Here is a 17,894-nt window from a genome sequence, read left to right on the forward strand (position 1 = left end):
GTAAGCGCTCAATAAATACGACTGAACGAATGAATGACCTTTTAAAATGCAACCCCTTTAGATTTGAATATTGTTTCCGTTGGGTATCAAATCTTAAGTTAAATATGTAGTGGTCATACAGTTTTTGCCGAACCTGGAATTCACATCTTGTAGAAATGGGTTTAATCATCTTTACCTTTTTATGATATATAGTACTGTTGCTTTTAGCCAATTCTCAGGTAAAAAGTAACATCCTTTTCAAGTTACTGGAAATTGCTGAGGAACAATGATGGATTTAGTTGGCAACTCAACATCAAGATCAATAAAAGAAAATCATTCTAAATAAAATTTCACATCCATATTTTGGAGGCACACAGACTAAGGTAAAGACACTCATTTCCTAATGCTTCAGACTTGAGTTCAAAAGCCATAATGGTGCCTGTCCTCTGATGCCATCAAACATGCAGTCCCTGAACAATTGAGGTCAACACACCTCTTATCTTGGGTTTATCTTCCACTCCGATAGCACCCAGTCTCGGTCAAAGACACAAAGTCAATCTGCTATCGAGCAGGCCCCATAAATAGATCCTTGCAAATGAAGCCAATGAAGAGACAAGGATCAAATTCTTCTAGGAAGAACAATCAGGTGGCTTCCTTTGCAAACAAACATTTTAGAGGAAGAACCCCCCAAAAAGGGACAATGGGAAAAGCCTTGAGTCTCCAAGAACAAAACAAATTAAAGATACTAGTAAAATGAAATTGCCTGCAGGTAAACCGGGAAAGAAAATAGCTTCTCCGGTTCTTATCAGCAGGGCTAAAAGAGAAAATGTTCGGTGCCTGGGTCTTTCCGAATGAAAACCTAAAAGACCCGGAGAGAAAGTGTTGAGAAGAATAAAAGGAAAATTATATCAAAACAACCACTAGAAAGAGATACCGGAGGCTTCAGAAAACATTCTCTAAAATGGAGACCTAATCATCTTTCCAGATCTCTCAGCTCAGTGATTTTTCTATCTTGAAATAAAAAAGTTTTCCCTACTCCATAATTATCCAAAAGTTCCCTTCCACCAAAGACATTTTAACACTTGTTTACAGCAGCCCGAACATTAAGAAAGAGGCAGCAGTCTTCAAGTTGAGTTTCTTTTCCCTCCTTATTTTGGAACCTGAACCCAGACGGTAAGGATCAAAATATGTCAGTGGGGTGTCAGGGCTGGAAAACCTTGGGAAAAAAAAAGAGATTTTGGCAGCAAGTAGGGCGATAGGAGCAATTTAATAAAAAAAAAAAAAACACAGCAAAAACACGCCCTATTGAAATGCAATTCTGATCTGGAACGATTTCCCCATTCCTAACCGGCCTGCAAGGGAAATGTGCCAACTGATGCCTGTGAACACTGTATGCAGCAGTCTGAGGAGGATTCATTCATTTATTCAATAGTTTTTATTGAGCGTTTACAATGTGCACAGCACTGTACTAAGCGCTTGGAATGGACAATTCAGCAACAGATAGAGACCATCCCTGCCCATTGACGGGCTCACAGTCTAATCGGTTCGAGAAGTAGCGCGGCTCAGTGGAAAGCGCTTGGGCTTGGGAGTCAGAGGTCATGGGTTCGAATGCCGACTCTGCCACTTCTCAGCTGTGTGACTGTGGGCAAGTCACTTCACTTTTCTGGGCCTCAGTTCCCTCATCTGGAAAATGGGGATGAAGACTGTGAGCCTCACGTCGGACAACCTGATTGGCAGCTTGTCAGCTGTGCGACTGTGGGCAAATCACTTCATTCAAGAGCATTTATTGAGCGCTTACTACGTGCAGAGCACTGTACTAAGCGCTTGGAATGTACAATTTGGCAACAGATACAGACAATCCCTGCCCATTGACAGGCTTACTTCACTTCTCTGAGCCTCAGTTCCCTCATCTGGAAAATGGGGATGAAGACTGTGAGCCTCACATGGGACAACCTGATTGGCAGCTTGTCAGCTGTGTGACTGTGGGCAAGTCACTTCACTTCTCTGGGCCTCAGTTCCCTCGTCTGGAAAATGGGGGTGAAGGCTGTGAGCCTCACGTGGGCCAACCTGATTACCCTGTATCTGCCCCAGCGCTTAGAACAGTGCTCTGCACATAGGAAGCGCTTAACAAATACCAACATTATTATTATTATTATTCCTTTTGACTTTAATAATGACAATAATGGTGTTTTTATTTTATTTAAACTTTTATTGTCGGGGACAGGGCTAAATAATAGTATTCATTCATTCAATAGTATTTATTGAGCACTTACTATGTGCAGAGCACTGGAATAAGCGCTTGGAATGGACAATTCGGCACCAGATAGAGACCATCCCGGCCCACTGACGGGCTTACAGTCTAACTCGGGGAGACAGACGGACAAAAACAATAGCAAAAATAGAATCAAGGGGATGTACCCCTCATTAACAAAATAAATAGGGTAATAAAATTTATATCCAAATGAGCACAGTGCTGAGGGGCGGGGAAGGGAGAGGGGGAGGAGCAGAGAAAAGGGGGGAAAGGGGACTTAGCTGAGGGGAGGTGAAGGAGGAATTGTATATTCCAAGCGCTTAGTCCAGTGCTCTGCACATAGTAAGCACTCAATAAATACTATTGAATGAACAAATAATCTATCCAAATGAGCACAGTGCTGAGGGGAGGGGAAGGGAGGGGGGAGGAGAGAAGGAAAGGGGGGACAAGGGGCTTAGCTGAGGGGAGGTGAAGGGGGAATTGTATATTCCATGTGTTTAGTCCAATGCTCTGCACATAGTAAGCACTCAATAAATACTATTGAATGAACGAATAATATGTCCGAATGAGCACAGTGCGGAGGGGAGGGGATGGGAGAGGGGGAGGAGCAGAGGGAAATGGGGGAAAAGGGGCTTAGCTGAGGGGAGGTGAAGGGGAGAAGGGGAATTGTATATTCCAAGCGCTTAGTCCAGTGCTCTGCACATAGTAAGCGCCCAATAAATACTATTGAATGAATGAATAATCTATCCAAATGAGCTCAGTGCTGAGAGGAGGGGAAGGGGGAGCAGAGGGAAAAGGGGGAGAGCTCAGTCTGGGAAGGCCTCTTGGAGGAGGTGAGTTCTCAGTAGGCGAAGAAGAAGTAGAAGAAGAAGGAGGAGAAGAAGGAGGAGGAGGAGAAGAAGGAGAAGGAGAAGGAGAAGAGGAGAAGGACAAGGAGGAGAAGGACAAGGAGAAAGAGAAGAAGGAGGAGGAGGAGGAGGAGAAAAAGAAGGAGGAGAAGAAGAAGGAGGAGAAGAAGGAGGAGGAGAAAAAGAAGGAGGAGAAGAAGGAGGAGGAGGAGAAGAAGGAGGAGGAGAAGAAGAAAGAGGAGAAGGAGGAGGAGAAGGAGGAGAAGAACGAGGAAGAGGAGGAGGAGGAGAAGGAGGAGGAGAAGAAGAAGGAAGAGGAGAAGGAGGCGGAGGAGAAGGAGGAGAAGGAGGAGAAGAAGGAAGAGGAGAAGGAGGAGGAGGAGAAGGAGGAGAAGAAGGAGGAAGAGGAGGAGGAGGAGAAGGAGGAGGTGGAGGAGGGAGGAGGAAGAAGAAGAATGGTGGTGTTTTTATTTTTATTTTATGTAAACATTAATGGTCGGGGCCGGGGATTGTGAGGTTTTGTGGGGTTGGGTTTGGTGGCCCTCTGCCTGCGGCCGCCCTGCTCCCTGCGCTCCAACTGGAGGAGTTGGGCGCTGCGCCCCCTAGCGTCGGCGAGGCGCCACCGCGCCACCCCCCTTCCCCCCTCCCGGCTCCGGTTACCTCGGCGGGCGGAGCCCCGCCCCCGCCCCCCCGGTGACGTCACCGCCCGCCTTGAACCACTGCGAGCCCAAGCGTCAACGGGAGAGCGGGCGGTGGGTTGCGCTGCGCTGCGCTGCGCTGGGCGGAATGCGCTCCATCTCCGCGCTCCGGCTCCCGGGGAATCCAGCCGCACCGAGCGGGAAGGGCTCCTGCCGCAGCTCCTCCTGCCACAGCTCCTCTTGCAGCCGCTGCTGCAGCAGGTCCTTCTGCAACTCCTCTCGCAGCTCCTCCTGCAGCTCCTCCTGCAACTCCTGCTGCACCCCTTGCTGCAACTCCTGCCGCAGCTCCTCCTGCACCCCCTGTGAGTCCTGGACCAGGACCCCGGCGGCGTTCTGATCCCTTCGCTTGGCACTCGGTGGAATTACAGCTGGAGCTCCCTTTTCCATAGGATTCCCCCCCCCCTTCTCCCTCCCCCCGCCTCCCACCCCCTTCATCTCACGGTAAGTCTCTGCCTCCTTTGTTTGCCTTTTTTTTTTTTTCCCTTTTTCATATTCGCAGAAAGTTTGATCTAGGCGGAGGTGCGGGGTCCTCCAAGGGGATTTTTTTTGCAGCCCGGGCGGGAAGTTTTTTCCCAGTCCCCTGGAGCCGGAGCGGCAGATGGTCCTTTGGAAAATCCCCCGGGGAAGGACAGTCTACTTTTCAACCCCTCGAGAAACGCTAGGACTAAAATGCGGGGCGGCGCAGGGATGTTGAATCCTTGACTGCCCCAGCTCCAAGTCCTCTAAGTCCAGCGCTCCGCACAGTGTGGGAGCTCGGACTGCTGCAGAAAAGCCTGGGTGGATTTTGCAAGCGGGTAAAGGAAAGCACACGGGGAGGGGGGGGGGGGAACCTGAAAAGCCTGGATCTGAAGCCCCCTCCTCGACTAGGTTGCTGGTTAAAGCTTTAATTAACAGCAACACCTAGATTTCCGAGCTGGCCTGGCTTCTCCAGCATTTCACACCTGGGCACCTCCACTCTTTGCCTGCAAAGGGGATTAAACCGCCACATTCCTAAAATAGTATATAAAAAAACCCAAATGCATCGCTTTGGACCAACGTAGGATGTGACCAGCCTAGTAATTCATCAAAGTCTACAGGGAGACTAACAAAGCTGAGCTTTAGGACAGGGTGGCATGGATGCAAAAGTACCAGATTCAGGGTGTTTGGGGTTTTTTTTATTATTTTGGCCGGGGAGTGGTAGGCGATTGAAGCTCGTCTGATGTGCTAGCCACTCTTTTGAAAGCCAGTTTCTGTCTGGCTATTTGGGAATCTCCAAAAATTGTACATACTAAAAGACCTAAAAGTATTAAATATGTCTACTCCCAAAATCACTAATGGATTAGGTCTGGAACAAAATGGTTGCAGAGGTAAGGGTACAACGCGGCCCTATTTCTCCAAAAAAAAGGGGGGGAGGGGGAAGGGGGCATTAAGATTTGAAAAATCCCAGTCATTATGAGGACACTTTTTTATTTTAAAATCTTTGAGCCATAAATTTAGTTCACCGAATGTATTTTTCCTACACCTTTCAAAAAAAGACTACACGTGCAGTCTGTTACTTCAACAAGCGGAAAACTGAATACACAAATAAATCCACAAGAGTGATCCATCTTTAGAAATTTCTCCAGACTGCATCATAACTCCTGGGGAAAATGCTGTTCTTCATGGGTATAAAGAGAATTATAACTTGTGCCTGACCATATGATAGCAGTTGAGTTTATGAAGTCTTTAAAAGGGAAGAATAAATCCTACTAAAATCCTACCACCCATCTTCCGTGCCCTATTTTGCAGAGAAGATTGAATGAATTGCCAGTTTATTTTGCAGTAGAACAAGCCTTTAAATCAATAATAGATAGACTCAGTACATTCTAATGCTAAACAGACTCACAGAAAGGCCAGTATTTAAGAAATGTAATTTGAATTATAAATAAATTTAAATGAACATTATTAGCTTAAAATTGGATCCACTAGATACTGTTCTAACCTACGACATGTAAACGATTGCAAATTTACAGTGAGTGAATGCACATAATAAACACAACTGTTCTTTCAGTGTATTGCTGCAACCCATTGCTCATTAATATTGTTTGAATACACATCACTGCCCCATCTCCCTTTATAAAAATCAATTGTGGTCATTTCGGAATCACAGTTAAACACCTCCTTCCATCATCAGGAGGGAAATGCATAATTGGTCTGCAAATAAATTCGTCTTTTTTGAAGAGAGTAAAACAAATGGGAAGGCAACCTGGGCCATACTTATGTGACATCACAATATAAGGTGTCTTTCCTTCTCCAGCGTTCCACTATTCTAGCCAAAAAATTCTCTGTCGCTAAATGAGGCAGTGTGAAATAAATGTGTTTAAAATCTTGTGGCTGTCAGACTTCGTTAGCAGGCTATTAATTATCTTTATCCCCAGTTCCTTCTCTAGACTAAACTGCCCAATCAAACAGAAACTCCAATTATGCTCAACATCTACTGCCTCAGGTTATAAAGCCATAATGAACACTTCAGTACCTCAACATGAGAAATACAAACTATCAGTTTAAATTGTACAGAAAGTCCACCACAAACAGGCCTGAAGGGGGGTTTTTTGGTACGTTTATTCTAATTATTGACTTACTGAGTTATTTCATTATATCGATAACTGGACCGTCGATCACAAAACTTGTTTTAGCTTCTCTTTTCTGATTTTCCGAACCTTTAAAACTGTTTGTCTTTTACCGTCCCCATTCCTTACAATACAAAGCTAGCAAACTGAAAGCTGTCTACATTTGTATCTCTACTTTTATTACTAACTATAAGTTTTAATTTTATATCAAGCTTTGCTTTTTGCGGAAGCGTTTGCTGTGGTTTTTTTTTTTAAAGTGGGTGGCCTTCAAACGAAGGATGTAATCAATCAAAGATTCAGAGCTCATTTGTAAATTCTTATAGCTCTCCCTACAGTTTCCTGAAATTCCCTCCAGTTAATCTTAAATGTATTACTGGTATTTTGTAATCCAAAGAAGGACCATGCTTATAGAAGCCAACGTAGAGGAGGAAAAAAGTCAGTAAATCTTTCCTAGGGTGAACTTTCTTTTCCCCCTCCCATTCTGCCCCTTGAGGCCTTCACTGTTCTTCTCAACAGGAGGCTTTGTTGTAATTAAAGCACAGAAAACTGGACAGCAGCAGCAAACATCTGACTTGTAGCTCCTAAAAGCAGACTTCTTGTAGAGTGTACTACCCCCCAGTGGCAAAAACTCTAGTGAACTCACAGCAATATTCATCTTGGAAAATGTATTTTCTCTGTGGCGAATTAACAACTACACCCTGGAGTCATACCACAGTTTATCCTTTCAGGGAATTTGTGTTTTTGTTTGTTTTTTTAAATAGAAAGCTCTGACAAACTACACATTGCGACTGAAGAACTATTAGTTCCTCCATGTTTTCTGCAAACTTGATAGTCATTTTTTATATGAGCAAAATATTGTCTCTCTTGCAAACTAAACCAGGGCATCTGTATATCAGAAACCATTTTCTAGTTTTAGGGTGTAGAAACAGTTTCATTATCTTACTTTTCATATTTGAAATACACAGATTAGCTGCTAGTGTTCTCAAAACCTTTTCCAGAGAAGTCGATATACACATCAGCTAAATTTTATAATGCAGGAAAACTTAGAGCCATTTTATAGAATAGCCCACAGGAAGCCCAGGAAAGGAAATCAAAACTGATAAAGACTGGAAAAGAACAAAAAAATCTTAACATGCAGCTAACTTTTAAAAAGACATAGACATAATCTCCTTCCATGCCTAAAAATCAGTGTCAGGCATTTCTGAAAGACCCTTCCAGGTACTACTCCACTTCAATGTGACACGGGAGAAATTGCCTTTACTTGATGAGACAATGACAGCTTTTGTTCTTTATTCTTTCCTTTAAACGTGGGCCAGTTACCTTGGCAACTTTGAAAAGAAAACCTGGAGGCCACATTTTGTTAAATACAATTTAAAAAGTGTGCCATTTTTCTATAAAATGCTTGGGTTGTGTGTGGTTTTGGTATTCATCTGTTTTAAATCAATATACCACACTCCAATATGTAAAACAGAACATGTATTTTGTAAAACCAGGAGTTCCACACATCCTAGACCTAGCAGACTGAAAATACCAACCCACATTCGATGCATCCAATGTAAAATAATGTATTTTTTGCTCTAGGGAAATTTTTGTGGTTTGAATTACGATTTTACAGAAGTATACTAATTTAAAGTCTTTCACAATTCTTACTCCCCAAAAACATAAATTTGATTTACTCGAGAAAAACGAACTGATTATCATTCATCCATATACCGATCAGTTATCGTCTTTTGGCCTACAGTGAATGCCTGTGAAAAGATTGCAGCTCAGTTAAGAAATAAAGAATCTTTATTTCCAGTAAGGGCTGCCAGTGCGCTATACGATGCATTTTAAGGATGCGTGATTTTAACTTCACAAGAAAAAATAAAGCAGAATCATTCATTCAACCTAAACCTTTAGAACCATTTAAGGAGTAATCCTGAAAAAGTAACAGTTTGTTTTGGGGTACACTTAATGCTGTTTCATAGACCTAGCAAACCCTTACTCAGTAAAGAAAGAGCCTGGGTACAACACAGGCTCAGAAGGCACATTGAAAGAGTGAATATTGCGTATTTCTTTGCCTCTTAGCACACCTTCTTCAGACTTCATGGCTCTAGAGGAAAGGTAGAGGTCCTTCTATTTGCCTGGCATGAAACAACAGAGTAGAAACCTTCCTGAAATCTGATGATCGTGGAAAATGCAACTTCTAGACAGGGTGCTTAGAAAGCATTTTGTTATCCCTATCAACCACTAACTATATGTTACATTTTTAAGTTTTTACCATGCAGTTGGTTTGTATAAACTTTCACGTGAGGTTGCTGTAGTTGAGGATTCATGACCTTGATAATTTTGCTAAGCTTTCTGAACACAGTTTAAGTAAGCCATCATGGACAAACAACTTTCCCTAATACACCAGCTAACTACTGTAAAAGTACCAGGTTACCAGACACATTTACAAGAACAAAGCAGGTTTCATTGAACCTTTCCTTTCTTTTGCTGTATATTTTACTCTTGATCTGAATAATTTAAATAATTTGGATTAGGAGTCCTATGTCATCCTGTTCTTACATTTTATATTCCAAACATAAGTTTTCTGATCCGCAATCTGAAGGTAATTATAAAGAAGCCACAATCCTAAAATCCTGTATTCCTGCAAGAGATTAGGACTACTTATTTTTATGAAAAAGGATTCCAGTACAGGTAAAGCTAATAAATCATTGTTCTGAATTTCTCTTACTTTTTGGTTATAGCTTTTAAATTAATGCTTTGGAAAGTTATTTTAATGCAGATTTAGACCTCATTTTAACAGTGCCTTGGATTCAAAATTTTCTTCTCTCATTGTATACAGATACTAATTTCCTGGTTTTTAGGACATTTTCTAGTGGGATAGTAGTGTTCTACACTAATAGAGTATTTTCCTTTTGACCTAATTATGTAATTGAAATTTGAGGCTTTTTAGCCACTCAAAATTAGTGTATTATAAATGCTAAAGCACTACTGCATTTTAGAAAAATGTCCTGTTAAATTGCACTTATTACAGCAAGCCTACCTTGTAGATAGTCATTGCAACATTAAAGCAAATGGTGGGAGGAGAGGGGCGATGTGTGGGGGTGGGGGAGAGTATCCAGCGGTGCTCATATAATTTCTAAGCTAAAAAAAGAATAAAACATTTCCTTAAGCAGTGTTCCCATGTATCATTCCCCATGTTCCCCTTTAGGAATAATAATTTCAACAATGATAGATTTTAGTAGTTGTTCAGATATAATGATCATTTTCAAACCCATGAGTCCATAAAGACTCCGAATTCGAGTTGTGAAAACCAGGCTGCAGTGTCTATAGCAGTGGGGGGTCATTTTGCTTTTCATTATGCAGACTCAACTATAATGACTCTAAGTCAGTGAAAATGGAGAGCCAGCTTCAGAGGAAAGCTGGAGTATGGCAGAAGGATTCTCTCATCCTCTGCGGAGGGATTCACTACAGGCTTTGATATGGGGGAAAACAAAACAAAACTCATTGTTTTCCGCTATAAGTTTAGCTAGAAAAGGGAAACATAAGATATCAGAAACAATCAAAACCTGAAGAGGGCTGTTTTGAATTTAGGTTGGGGGTAATGTCCAGTGGTAAATTAGAAACTTAATCCACATTTTTGAAGCTGGGTATTTCTCCAGAGAAACGCTTTTATATTTTTTCTTTTGTTTGCTTGCGATTTAGAGAGACATTTTCCAGGAACTTAATGAGCTTTAGTGTTTTCAGTTTAATCTCACATTATTACCCCTATTGTATTAGAGGCAAATGGTGGTTTGCATATCAAATGAAGCAAAAAAGGAAGCAGCTTAAAATGTGAAAAGGCAAAACAAATAGTGTTCATCTCTTTTTTTCCCACCGATTTGTAACTCTTTTGCTTTCCCTGCTGCATGTGTTGAATCCATCCTGGTAGCTTGCTTTTAGCCTAACACTATTTTCAGTTAAACTACTAACTATTGAATGCAGTTTTCTTATTGGTGCTACTTTCTGCTATCATCTGGTTTGATTAGGCCTGGTTCTGGAAAGGTAAAAATCCTTTACCTAGTACTGGAATCTCATCATCCCAAATTTCTACATTTTATTTAAATTCTTGTGCCCCCTGAGCCTGGCATATAAACTTTCTAGATGATTTCCTTCTACACAGGTTACTGCTTGTTATTTTCCTAATTGTTTTTAAACAGTTTCTAATGATATTTAACAAGAAAATGATTCTTTTCTTGCAAGGGTAAATTACCCAATTACCACCTAATCTGAACTGATATTTTCATTTTTTCACTGCAGATATTTTTGAAGCAACTTTCCAATTATTCACTCACTAGCCTGTATTGCCAATTTGATACTCTTAATAGGCAAATGCTTTCAGGGAATACACTGAATTTCAAATGTAAGCAGGAAAGCTTGAAATGCAGTAGAGCAAAACCCCACATTAAGAAATAAATCATTTAAAGTTTCCTCTGTGGGCACTTTGCAATATTCATTATATTTCCGGTAATACTATTTTTGTTTGTAGCTGTTCAGGCTATAAAGTGGATAGCTGAGACTTTTTTTTAAAGTTAATGAAGTTAACCTAAGTTTATGACATGGCCATGGAAAACTAGAAGAAACTCAGCCAGTGGAAGACTGCTTAGAATCTAATGCTTAGAATCTCGAACAGATGCTCTTAGTTGGGTACTACTCATTACTGAGGGGAGAAGCAAATGTTTTCCCTGCATTCCATCATCTCAGAGTCAGCCTCATCCATAGCCTACAATTTCTCCCCACATGCAGATTCACCTCAGAGGGTGAATCGTTTTAACATGGATAATGCAAAAAAATCCATTTCCTTGAAAATTAAGTACTGACCAAGAAATTCAGCTTTGGAATTGTCTCAGTCAGTCCTCCATATCAGTCAGTGGCATTTATTGAGCACTTACTATGTGCAGAACACTGTACTTAGCGCTTGGGAGAGTACAATACAACAGAATATGTGGATACGATCCTTGCCCATAATGAGCTTACAGTCTAGAGAGGGAGACAGACATTAACATAAAGTTATAATATACAATTTAAAGAAATGGAGTTACTCTAAGTAACAACATAATTTACAAATACATGTTTTATCTGCCACTATAGCATTAAGGTTGAAGAATAGTTAGCCCAATTACAAAAACATTAAATTTTGCAAAGAGAAAGTTAAAAGCTATTTAGAAATATCATATTATGTTGGGACTCGCAGTCATCCCTTGACCAAGAAATGTTTAGAGTTTCATGACTGCTCTGCTACAGATATTGATGTTGGCGCTTAGCAGGTAAGAAAATTAAGGCGTGAAGGCAGTGCCCATCTTAAATTCAGAGTAAATCACAAGGAGAGATTCTAAAGCAAATCAATTACAGAAACTCAGGTTTAACTGGGTAATTTAGAAACAAACAAGAGAGCAAAGAGAGTTTCACCACTGAAGTTATGCCAAACCCTTTCATAATGCATTTGATAATCCATTCTGCTTGCCTGTGGAAAGTTTAAAATGGAACTTCTCAAACTTAAGTATAAATGAAAGTAAATTTAACAGAAGCACACCAAATCTCAAATGGGACTGTGTCACTAAATGTATTCAAAGAGATACATCACCATTTAAAAATTAATTTTTCTGTGCTATACATGGTTAAGAAAATGAGCAAATGATAACTCTGGCAGTTTAATTGAATTCCTTCCATATAACAGCAACAGATGTGTTGGCTATATAAATAATGAAAGTGGCTTAATTGGCAAAGGAAGTTCATTTTCTTTTAGTATGTCAATGCCCGGTGTTGCTAATAGTTCATTAAAACGTGTTTACTTTCACAGGAACTTAACAGACCAAGGATCTTTTAAACGAAGAGATAAATGTGGAGGAAATAGCATACTTCCGTTTCTTCAGAAGAAAACATCTGAATTAAATTACCTTTATCTCCTAAGAAAATAATGCCAATTGTTGTATAACATGAAGAAATACCCACTGCACCAGAAATTCTGAGAGTAGGAAGAAGCAAAAAACTGGAAGTAGTTATTTCACATCAGGTGGGCACACCTCAGGATATAGCTAACTGTACAAAGTCTACATTTGGATAATTTGAACAGGAAGGAAGTTTTGGAGGCAAACCTCCTGAAAATCCTATTACTCTCTGGGCCTTAGCATCATGAATGGTTTTCTCCATGTGGATCTGAAGTTACTATCTCTGACTACATTGCACAGAAGAGCAAATAAGAATTTTGAAGAGGTCAATTGCCACTAAGGGCATTAAACTCCACGAAAGGAACTCTTCATACAGAGACTATTTGAAGAAAAAATATATAAGAACAACCATCTTCCCATAGTAACCGGAAGGTGAACTGTTTCTCTCCCACAGCCAAAATGGACCACTACTGGAATATTCACTGAGAATAGTGGGGCTACTCAGTAGTAGCTTACTCTGGAGGAGCTTTTGAGTCAGCAGAGGAACAGCTTCATGAGTTAAACCAAGTCACCTCTCTCCAGGAAAATTTTATGTTGATTTGGATTTCTTCCAGGACAAAATTTCCTCACATCTTTAAATAAGGTGGGACAAAGACTTGGGTGGGATATTCCCTGCCTGAAACTAAGAGGCAATTAAGACCCAGACCTTTAGTCAATCAGAGTTAGATGATACAATTTGTAGCAGGAAGCATTTTTATTCTTTAATTATAGTGAAAGCTAAATGGGTTTTAGAACTTTTAAAAATGACAATTGCATAGGAAGATGCCACGATTTTGCCATCAAAAGTCATTTTATCGGTAGTTGAAACAATTTATGTGGTCAAGTTAAAATGTGCAATTTAAATGAAAAAGTGTATAAACCCAACAAATCGTAGCCAGCATAGTGCAAACGTAAGATATAGAAAGATACTCAAACCTAGAAATATCAGTGAAACACCCCATTCAGTCAAAATGAAGTAGTTCATCGAATCATTTGGAAGAGTAGTTGTCTTAGCTACTTAAGAGCATGGTGAAAGTTATGCTTTCTTTTGTCTCAAGGAATTTGATTTTTAACATTTTAATAATAACTACAAAAGAAAGAATAAATTACCATTACAGCCCTCTAACACCCAGCAAAGTCATTTTCATCTTCCACGATTAATGGTCTCAAAAGGAGCCCTTTCATATTTTTCCATTTCTCTTTTGAAGATTTTCTTCACCTAAGAGATATTGGTCTCATTCTGGTCATTACAGTAATAAAAATAAATGTACTCATTATAAAGGATAGTTTGCAATGTTTTAAAGAATAGTTTGTATTAGAAAACAACTCTTATGACTGGAGCAGAAATTAATATTACAATTAATAAGCAAAGACTTTGGACAGCAAACCACAGCTTGTATTGACATTCTCCAAAGTGTGATGTGATCAATTAAATATTTTTGCTACATCAATAAAGGCCATGGACTTACTTGTGTATACAAAGAAAAATACTCAAAACTTTAGCAGTACACATTTAAATGGAGATTTTTCTTATGATTTTTACTTCAGGTACTGCTTTTTCTAACATATCCTGGCTACTGTTCTGAATGGTATTCTTTTTTTTTATTATTATTTCTCAGGCTGCAGGGCCCTGAATTCCGGAACACTGTCCCGTGTGGAGACCTCGCCAATGTTGACCATGATCGGCCCAACCTGGACCATCTTCCTAATTTGGACTAAGATAGGACTGTTTCTCTCAGTGGCACCGCAGAGTGGTATGGCCAAACCCTGTCCTGCAGTGTGTCGCTGCGATGCAGGTTTCATTTACTGTAATGACCGTGATTTGACATCCATTCCTTCGGGAATCCCAGAAGATGCTACAACCCTCTATCTTCAGAACAATCAAATAAATAATGCCGGGATCCCTTCGGATCTGAAAAACTTGCTTAAGGTAGAAAGAATTTACCTGTATCACAACAGTTTAGATGAATTTCCTACCAACCTCCCTAAGTACGTTAAAGAATTACATTTGCAAGAAAATAACATAAGGACTATCACGTATGATTCCCTCTCAAAGATTCCTTACTTGGAAGAACTGCATTTGGATGATAATTCGGTTTCTGCTGTTAGCATCGAAGAGGGGGCTTTCCGCGATAACAACTATCTCCGTCTACTCTTTCTGTCAAGAAATCATCTCAGCACCATTCCCTCGGGCTTGCCTCGGACTATAGAGGAGCTCCGCTTGGATGATAATCGAATATCGACAATCTCGACCCAGTCCCTTCAGCACCTCACGAGCCTAAAACGCCTTGTTTTAGATGGAAATCTTTTAAACAACCAGGGGCTAAGCGAAAGAGTCTTCATGAATCTGGTCAACTTAACAGAATTATCCTTGGTCCGGAATTCCCTCACCGCGGCTCCGGTGAATTTGCCGGGCACCAACCTGAGGAAGCTTTATCTCCAAGAAAATCATATCAACCGGGTGCCGCTCCATGCTTTCTCTTACCTAAGGCAGTTATACCGGCTAGATATGTCTAACAACAACCTAAGCAATTTACCTCAGGGTATCTTCGATGATTTGGACAACATAACTCAGCTGTTCCTTCGAAACAACCCGTGGCACTGTGGGTGCAAGATGAAATGGGTGCGTGACTGGTTACAGTCCTTACCTGTAAAAGTTAATGTGCGGGGGCTCATGTGCCAAGCCCCTGAAAAGGTGCGAGGAATGGCCATTAAGGACCTGAACCCAGAACTCTTCGACTGTAAGGACAGTGGGCTCGTCAGCACCATTCAGATAACTACTGCGATACCCAACACGCTGTACCCTGGCAAAGGGCACTTGCCCGTTTCAGTGACCAAGCAACCAGACAAAAAGATGCCCATTCAGAACTACCGCACGACGGGAAGTCCCGGTCGGAAAATTATTACAATTACTGTGAAGTCCGTCAGCACCGAGACCATTCATATTTCTTGGAAAGTTGCACTACCCATGACTGCTTTAAGACTGAGCTGGCTCAAACTGGGCCACAGCCCCGCCTTTGGATCTATAACTGAAACAATAGTAACAGGCGACAGGAACGAATACTTACTCACAGCCCTCGAGCCAGAGTCACCATACCGAATATGTATGGTTCCCATGGAAACCAGTAATCTCTACCTATCGGATGAGACTCCCGTTTGTATAGAGACCGAAACGACCCCTGTTAAAATGTACAACCCCACAACCACCCTCAACCGAGAGCAAGAGAAAGAACCGTACAAAAATTCCAATCTGCCTCTGGCTGCCATCATCGGGGGTGCAGTGGCATTAGTGGCCATCGCTCTGCTTGCTTTAGTTTGCTGGTACGTCCACAGAAATGGGTCCCTGTTTTCAAGGAACTGTGCTTACAGCAAGGGACGGAGAAGAAAAGACGACTATGCGGAAGCTGGAACGAAGAAGGACAACTCCATCCTGGAAATCAGGGAGACTTCATTTCAGATGTTACCAATAAACAGTGAACCCATATCCAAGGAGGAGTTTGTAATACATACCATATTTCCTCCTAATGGAATGAATCTGTATAAAAACAACCACAGTGAAAGCAGTAGTAACAGAAGCTACAGAGACAGTGGTATACCAGATTCAGATCATTCACATTCATGATACTGAAGGACTCGATAGACTGTTTCCGTTTTTTTTAAACCCAAGAAAGGTGACAATGGATCCCTGTTCTACTGCAAAACACTGGATTTAAGACTGAAAAAGCAATGTACTGTACATTTGCCATATAATTTATATTTAAGAACTTTTTATTAAAAGTTTCAGATTTCAGGCTACTGCTGCGATTCACGTAGCGAGATGCCTGACCACAATCCTATATTTTAGTATTTTTTAGTAATTTGTACTGTATTTTCCTTGCAAATATTGAAGTTACAAACCATTTACTTTTGTGTTCTACTGAGTAAGATGACTTGTTGACTGTGAAAGTGAATTTTCTTGCTGTGTTGAACAATCAGGACTTTGCGTTCATTTGAGATTCTTGTAGTATAAGCACAGGCCATTTTTCACTTTGGTATTAATAAAATGTAAAAACTGGCATATTAAGAAAAATACAGTTGCAAAAATTCACAAAAAAAAGTTTGCTCTATCAAATCTGTACACCACAAAGGTACTCAATAAACGAAAGTGTGAAGTAATGGGCAATATTAACTTTCTAAATATCAGTGTTTTCACTCTAGCCTAATCGGATGTTCTTCAGCAAAAAAAAAAAAAAACATACTTCCTAGACAAGCATGAAACTGTTGATCCGAAAGCAAAAGTTTAAGTTAATCATAGTTCTAATAAGACTTTAAGTCTAGTCTGTATCGTCACCGTTACCCCGAACATAAGTCGTGCTTCCAAGTGACAAAAAATAATGTGCATCTGGGGAGGAAAATTGAAGAACTACCTTTTGATATGAAACATTTTCTGCAATGCTTGTTAATAAACCACAGATTAGTTTCTGAACACCTTTTGTTAAAAATCTAAGTACATTCTATTAGAATTCCTTGTCCGCTTTTTACCGTTTGGGACATCAAAACCAATATTCCAATAAGCTTTGGAATAAATGCTACAATAAGAAATGTCCCCCGAAAAATTCAGAATAAGTAGTACTAAACTGTGTATTTTTTCAACATTAGACATTCGATATCAAATTTGGGTCTGGCATACATGAAAATTGTTTTCACATGCTATACACAGGCTCAATTTTTCTTTCACTAGAGTTAAGAATACTGCCCATTATTACCACAGTTTCCAGAGATTACATAAAGAACTTATCACATTTCTTTCTAGCTTCCTATTGAATTGTGAGCTATTTCTTGTTAAAAACCAAACCACCCTTTCATTGCCGTAATTTTTTTGTTTCTTGTTTTTCTTTTATTTCAACTAAAAACCAAAGTGCATTGTACGCCCTTTGGCCAGTCTTGTATGTGCCTTGATCCAACGCTACATGTATTCAGCTTTTAAAACTTGATGACAAATTTTTCATACATCCTTAAATATGAAAAATCTTGGTCTTCTTGCTGAATAAAATGTAAAAATAAATATGGAACAATTGTGTCTACTTTTCCTAAATCACACTGTTTAAAATGTGGCTAGATGAATGAAATCCCTAAAAATGATAGGTAGCTTTCTAAAGCAGCTATGTATTGGCACCCAAACGCCACAGCCCATCTTCTGCCCTTTTGGTTTGGAAAGGGGAGAGATACTTCCAGGGTCAAAGTCATCCCCTGCATCTCCAGACACTGAAAGGGTGAGAAAGAGAGAAAATCTTCAGAAGTAGGAGGAATGTGCTTATGCTTGGAGCTGGGATTTATTCTTGCCCTGCTGCCCTCACATACCTTCTCTTTGTGCACAACTTCCTAATGGTCACGTAAGGTGTCGAATTGGGAGGGGAACAGAGGCAGGATGCCCTGCCATAGGCCGGTCCTCAGTGTCACGTAATCATCCACATATGTGATCAAGAATATAGCATTACCTCCTTGCAATATCCCTCCCACCTAAGAGGCATACTTTTGTGACTTCACTACCTATCCTTCCTTAAGTGAGAGGTTAAAATTGGTATTATGAAAAATTAGTA

The 17,894-nt window shown here is 40.4% G+C and overlaps 2 protein-coding genes across 7 annotated transcripts in view; one reads left to right on the forward strand and one right to left on the reverse strand.

The window, feature by feature from the left end:
* MACROD2 (mono-ADP ribosylhydrolase 2) overlaps positions 1–17,894 on the reverse strand; it is a 1,182,461-nt gene that overhangs the window by 993,215 nt on the left and 171,352 nt on the right. The gene's annotated exons all lie outside the window — the stretch shown is intronic.
* Positions 3,819–17,383, forward strand: FLRT3 (fibronectin leucine rich transmembrane protein 3). Its single transcript, XM_029072589.2, has 4 exons — positions 3,819–4,217; positions 12,189–12,401; positions 12,731–12,919; positions 13,935–17,383. Exon 4 carries the CDS (start codon positions 13,985–13,987, stop codon positions 15,935–15,937), a length of 1,953 nt encoding a protein of 650 aa, XP_028928422.1. The 5' UTR covers positions 3,819–4,217; positions 12,189–12,401; positions 12,731–12,919; positions 13,935–13,984; the 3' UTR covers positions 15,938–17,383.

Source organism: Ornithorhynchus anatinus, chromosome 9, assembly GCF_004115215.2.
Source record: "Ornithorhynchus anatinus isolate Pmale09 chromosome 9, mOrnAna1.pri.v4, whole genome shotgun sequence".
In the NCBI taxonomy this organism is placed as follows: Eukaryota; Metazoa; Chordata; class Mammalia; order Monotremata; family Ornithorhynchidae; genus Ornithorhynchus; species Ornithorhynchus anatinus.

Coding starts and splice junctions, on each gene's coding strand:
- FLRT3 (XM_029072589.2), top strand. CDS start 13,985: ATGTTGACCATGATCGGCCCAACCTGGACCATCTTCCTAATTTGGACT.